Source organism: Triticum aestivum, chromosome 7D (genome assembly GCF_018294505.1).
Source record: "Triticum aestivum cultivar Chinese Spring chromosome 7D, IWGSC CS RefSeq v2.1, whole genome shotgun sequence".
Classification (NCBI taxonomy): domain Eukaryota; kingdom Viridiplantae; phylum Streptophyta; class Magnoliopsida; order Poales; family Poaceae; genus Triticum; species Triticum aestivum.
The window spans coordinates 389,357,566-389,363,794 of NC_057814.1; the positions used below are offsets into that span (position 1 = coordinate 389,357,566).

At 44.5% G+C, this 6,229-nt stretch overlaps 1 protein-coding gene across 1 annotated transcript; it reads right to left on the minus strand.

Moving 5' to 3' along the window:
* Positions 1-206: 206 nt before the first annotated feature.
* LOC123165672 (hydroxyproline O-galactosyltransferase GALT2) lies at positions 207-5,217 on the minus strand. The gene is made up of 7 exons (XM_044583359.1): positions 4,195-5,217; positions 2,975-3,207; positions 2,604-2,894; positions 1,975-2,103; positions 1,367-1,540; positions 859-966; positions 207-770 (listed from the first exon to the last, which is right to left on the minus strand). The coding sequence occupies exons 1-7, from the start codon at positions 4,949-4,951 to the stop codon at positions 564-566; spliced, it is 1,899 nt and encodes a 632-aa protein (XP_044439294.1). The 5' UTR covers positions 4,952-5,217; the 3' UTR covers positions 207-563.
* Positions 5,218-6,229: the final 1,012 nt, after the last annotated feature.

Consider the following 6,229-nt stretch of genomic DNA (forward strand, 5'->3'; position numbering starts at 1 on the left):
TTTATTCTATAATCTTGGTCAAACATACACAAGTTTGACTTGCGCGAAAACCGATACACCTTATATTCTGGACTGAAGGGAATAGCATTCCACAAATTTGGAGCCACAACTTGTAAAGGTGACAAGATTGGCACAAATATACAATATACACCGTGAATGGAAAGAAACCACGATGACTTTAACACCATGGGGAGACAAGAGAGACAAGTTGTGATCATTTTCTCTACCATAAGAAGAGGCATACATCTGAACATTTTGATCACATGTTCTACATCAAAATTGGGATTAATCTCCCTGGAAGAAAACTGGCATCAATTACAAGGGCACATGTGGATGCTAAGTAGATGAGAAACGCAAATCAGGCTAATGTATGAAACCAGATGGTTGTAGCTTTCTACCTAATCTTCAAGCTTCAACCTCAGCAATGTAAGCTCAATCAAGCCAATGGAGCAGCAGCCTCTAAGCTAGGTGATTCATGTCAAAAAAGAGAACACCAGCCAGCCAAACTCACCCGCTGGGATAGAAGGAATGCTGACTGCGAGTGAATGAAAGATCGCATTTCACTATCTATAATTGCAGCAGGATGGGCGACCACGAACCAACTTGTCCCACAAGCATAGCATTTGCCTTGGCGACTGATAGTGCGCAGTGTAGTAGTTCTCGAGGCAACCATACTGGCAGAACTTCCAGCTATGAGAATACCTGACAGGCATGGTATAATTGAATTTTTCAACCCATAGCCCCATACTTACATCCTCCATCTTGAATAGCTGCAAGCCAAATAGCCAGAGAAGTACAGTGATTGACATAACATGATTCAAGTTATCAAAATACAGTGTTGCATCAATGGAGGCTCACCCTTAAACTCTGATTGGCATGCTGAGACACAACGAATTTTGCTATGCTACCAGAAATTACATAACCGGGTCCATTAGCATAAGGCGGATAGATATCTTCAGGCCACTCCTGCATTCATTATGAGCAGGGATTAAGGCGAGCAATGAAGATGGTGGCATGCATATGTTGGCAACACAAAAAAGGGCTGTGATTTCTATAGACAAAAATACAAATTAATGGTGGGCTTTTAGCAAGAACAGTCATTTCCTATGTTTGAATTACCACCCTAAAGTTGGCCGTTCAGCCTTCCTATGTTTGAGTTACCACCCTAAAGTTGGCCATTCAGCCTTTAAGGCCGTAAAACACAGCTCGCAAACTTGTGAGATTAGCTTTCTTGGTTAGAAGAAAGAAGATTCAGATACACGGTGTAACAAAGACTAACTCATGGGATTGCATGGCCTCCAAAATATGGACATTGAATAATCAGCTGCTTAACTTGAGGAATATTGCTTTGTTTTAAGGATAATACCTCCTCTGTAACTGCCCATTTCCCAGTTCTCAGTGGTCTATGCAAGAGGTTAAGGTTCCCCATGTATAATGGTTTGCCAAGGGAGTTCATCTTGATATGTCTGAGAACCACATCTACCCTCACAAATGTATCGTCGTCACATTTCATGACATGGGCCGCTGTCAAGTTCTGGACCTGCAAGGTGACATGACAAACAGGTGTTAGGTTCATTATTTAGTCCACACTGCAAAGTGACTACTACTCCTGTAAATTTCATGATCCCCATAGACTTCAATCCATGTTTGAGGGAGTAACTTCTCCCAGAACCGACTCTCGAAGAGTTACATGAAAGATAATTAAGCCACTCACCCCAAAGTGCATTCCATGCAGTTGTAAAGAATTATTCTAGCAACGACTCTCTTGGTAGGGCTTAAGTTCAAACAGCTCTATCACCTCTGTGGAGATACGCAGTAAGGGCATTGCTAGGACATAAATGCCCAATGATGGACAAAGATTATAAGTGCACGCTTACAACTTCTAGTTGATATTGGCGAACCATAACAAATTACCAATAGGCAAAAAAATTAGCAGAAGTTTAATAGAAGATAGTGACGGCAAGAGTGTCTCACCCCATACTCGCAAATAGCGATTGTCTTAAGAACTACCAGTTCATAACGATCTATAAATGGCAAAATGACAATATCTCCAAAGTATTCAGCTTCTTTCTTCAGCATCACATTGACCTCTTTCCTCGAATTCTGCAACCACAATTTGTAATGAACAACATTATGACATGCATTCGTTTCCTAAAAAACATTTGTTTTTCCTTCCTTTATGAGATGATAAACATGCAAATGATATTTCCCATCGTTGGGTGCATCTGGTTAATGAGTTAATAAGTAGACTCGGTGCTAATAGTGATTTTCACTATTATATACTGTATGTAAGAAAGTATGCAAACAATATAAGTTTGGTGGAGCTATGTCAAATAATTCAAGATACTAGCACTCAAAAAGCATGAAGGTAAACAGTAGATAGCCAACAGAATCCGCTGCATACAAGAAATTTCAGAGACCAAGTTTCTGTTCTTGCATGTGACCCACATAGTACAACTTACATCTTATACTTCCATTATCCCAAACTACACAATGATCATGCATACATATCTACAATACCAGTAAAAGATATAAAGATTCATTTAAGGACAAAGACACATTTGACGAAAATGTCATTTATTTTGGATGCATAATTTGCTTACCAGTGCTACAAAGAATCGTGCGACTACTTTAGAAGACTTAATTTCTGAAGTTTGCATCCAAGTTTTTCTCACAGCCATGCGTTCAGCAAAATGATTTGATGCGGAAAGTATTCCGATAAAAAGGTAAACTGGATCTCTTGGCAGTGGTTGGGACCTCCATTTGTCTGACATTTCAAGGACTTGTTGAAGGGAAAAACTGGGATGAGACATAGGAAGAGCAGTGGCATAAACTGAATGGACATCCACATCACCCTTAACATATAATCCTGTTGCATCTTCAAGAGTGAAACCCTAGAATTGATCACATCAACCCATTAGTGTTTCTTCTAAATATCATTAAAAAAAGCGAGCTGGACATGTCTAGAACATACTGGTCGATAAGGGAAAGATGTCACATGTCGACCACCAACATATATGTGGAAACCTTCAACGCCAGCTTGTATAGTAAGAACAAATAGCCTGTCTTCCACAAAAGGGAATGGCCATGTCATTGCCGGTTTCTTTGCACGCCCTATGAACCTCTTTAGCCATGAAGTTGTCTTGGACTCTTTCGTGTCAACAATATCATCACGTATCCATTTCTCACATTTGGTGAACCCATCGACTGTCCAAAAATATGAAATGATAGGTTTTAGCCAAATATGCTAGCCTGGGGATAAAAGGACATAGTGTTACCATAGAAGAGCTAACACCTTGTGGTTTTCATTTTGCAATAAAAAGTAGATGTTAAAATGAATACTAAAAAAGGCAATTTGAATAAACTTGCATATTAATTCGACATATTAGTCAATAAGATATGATAGGAGTAGCACCTCCAGTGCATATAAGAATATAGCTTGTGATAAAATAAAATAGCAATGTCAATATAAGCTTCAACAATAATCTCACAAATTAGCATTAAACAAATATTACATCAGGTAGAATTCTGACTGATGTGGAAAAAGAACACTTGCCGGAACATGAAACTCACCAATAAAGACAATTGCTATGTGATTCAAGAAATTGTCCATAGAGCTATTCATATATTTTTTTAATTCTGTCATGCAGTTACATATGGTAGACATCAAAGTGTTGATGAACAATCACACAAAATGATAATTATATATGGAAGTGTAATATATTAATTGTACTAATTGAAATGGATATTATCCAGAAGAGTCACACACTGGACAACGTTAAAGCTCTAACAGCACCATGGAACCTACCGTAGCAAAAGGGCCGTGGCATTAATATTATGAAGTCCCCAGGAGCAAATGTATGTATCATGTGTCCGGCACTTGATAGTTTAATCAGCTTTTATGTTGTAAATAGGAAATTCCATGGGTTAGATTTTATAAGGAGTTGTAAACTTGTGATTGTCAGTTGGTAGTGGTACATTATAGCAGCTGTAATGGTTAACTAGTAAGTTGTGAATAGAAACATTGCAATATGGCATCAGGCTGGCAATGCAATCGATTTACCTCTGCACTAATTTGACAATGCAATATAAATTAATCTTAACCACATTACTAGTAACAAATAACAAGAGCTGCTCACTCAGGAAAGAACATAAGGTCCAAGCTAGGATTGCTGAAGAAGGAAAAGGATGTACCCTTGTCGTCGTTGTCCTCGGGCTGCAAGCCGTCACAGCGCTGTGCGGAGCCCCACTGCATCCGGTAGCAGGTATTGTGCTCGATGATGGGGCGCTGGCTCCAGTCCCCCCTCAGCCTGGGGTTAAGGTGCAATATCCTGGGCGGGTCCTCGCCGTCAACGGCGCGCAGGCCCTGCAGCTCGACCATGAACTGCGAGACGTGCACGGTCCCGTTCCCCTGGCGCATCCTGGCGAGCTGCGGCACGTATTCCTTGTGCGCTGGCCTAGGCGTGCCGATGACGGTGACAGCGGAGCCAGCGGCGAGGCCGCAGGGCAGGAAGACGACCCTCCCCCGCGAGCGCACGGAGACGGCGGCGGGGCACTTGTCGGTGGAGGCGGCATCGACGGCGGCGAGCTCCCAGGGGTCCCCGGCGAAGGCTGCGGCGTCCTCCCAGGCGGTGAGCCCGAGCGACCAGGCGTCGTCGGCCATGCGGTCGAGCGCGGAGCGGTTGCGAGCGGCGATGTCGGGGAGGGAGACGCGGTCGTAGCGGTGCCAGAAGGGCTGGACCTGGAACATGGTGGCATTGGAGGAGGACGAGCTGCCTGGGAGGAGAGGGGGCAGGTGGTCGGTGGAGGATGGGGAGGAGAAGGCGGAGTCAACGGCGGCGAGGTCGGCGGTGGCAAGGTCGAGGACGCGGCGGAACTTGAGGGAGATGAGGATGAGATAGGCCACCCCCGCGACGAACACAAGGTGCGACGGCCGCCACCGCCGCGCCATTGCCCTCGCTCAGCGGCCCGTAGCCAACCCCACCTTCGCGCGCTCGGGCCCCGCAGTGGACGGCGACAGCGATCTCTCTGTGGTCAAGCGCGGCGCGAGAGCAGGCCCGCCGCGTCACGCCTGCGCTGGCCGGATCTGGCGCGCGCAGAGGAGGCGTGGAATCGGAGGCGGGGGCGGGGGCGGAGTTGGAGATGCTCGCGCGTGCGTGCGGGGAGGTCGGGCAGTGGGGAGAAATGGAGGGGCGTCGTGGCTGGCTGGCTGGCCGCCCGTGATGTGGACATGTTTTCCTTCTTGTTTGGTTTGGTTCCGGCCGGCCGAGTGGGACTCGACGAGGCGCGTGAGTGGCTGCCCGGTTTAGTCCGGTCGAGCCGTGTTTGCCACGTCGGGTTACAGCATCTACAGCTGCAAATGTGACCCCGCGGACGCGTCCATCCATAGTCATGCCCCTCGTTTCGAAACCACAATATCCATGCAACGTTAAAAACAGCGTAGGTAGTTCATCGACGCACGTGACATGAGAGTTCTTGGAGCAACTCCAACAGGGGATTCAAACGGACGGTCATTTTATCTTTTTTGTTCGTTTGGGTCGGCCGGCCGCCCGGCATCCGTTCTGTTTTGTATTTGGGTCGGTAGTGTGTCTAACACGAGGCCACCCTATTTCAAGAAATAGTCATTTTTGTATTGTTTCACACACAACTTTTGCATTGAAACATATAGTCAAATAACATAGTTTCAACAGAATAAAATAGCATAGTTTTACAAACCGAATAAAAGTAAAAATGTCTCACATAGTTTTGCAAGCCGAATAAAGAAGATGCATCTGTTGGTTGCCAACATGAGCCCACATATGCTCAACCAAATCATTTTGCAGTTGCCGCTCCTCCATGCTCAGGCACAACATTCTCACCTTGAAACTGAAACCCTTGATCGTACAGACGTTCCGGGCGTTCCTCTTCTACGATGACTAGTAGAGTGCCCGTGCGTTGCCACGGGCTCTTGAAAAAGTTTGCAGGAGTTACATGTTAAATTCCACACGTACAAACAATATAACAGAAACATAATTATTTAATAACTGAAGTCCATTTTTGCAATGTAAATTGATAATATAAAAAAAATTAACGACATGTCCATACAAAAACTGAGGGATGTTCTAACTAAACATCTATTACAAAACTATTAATATCTAGATGATGCGCTTAAGAAATTCTTTCACAATATCCGGTAAGTTTCCTTTAGCTTCATTCCCACGATGTTTTAGCAAGTATAACAAAAACTGAT

Excerpts from the sequence above, each read along its gene's own strand:
- LOC123165672 (XM_044583359.1), bottom strand. The coding sequence starts at position 4,951 with ATGGCGCGGCGGTGGCGGCCGTCGCACCTTGTGTTCGTCGCGGGGGTG. Across the intron at positions 2,104-2,603 it reads CACGATTCTTTGTAGCACTG|AATTCGAGGAAAGAGGTCAA; the intron begins GTAAGCAAATTA and ends TTGTGGTTGCAG. Across the intron at positions 771-858 it reads ATGCCAATCAGAGTTTAAGG|CTATTCAAGATGGAGGATGT; the intron begins GTGAGCCTCCAT and ends TTTGGCTTGCAG.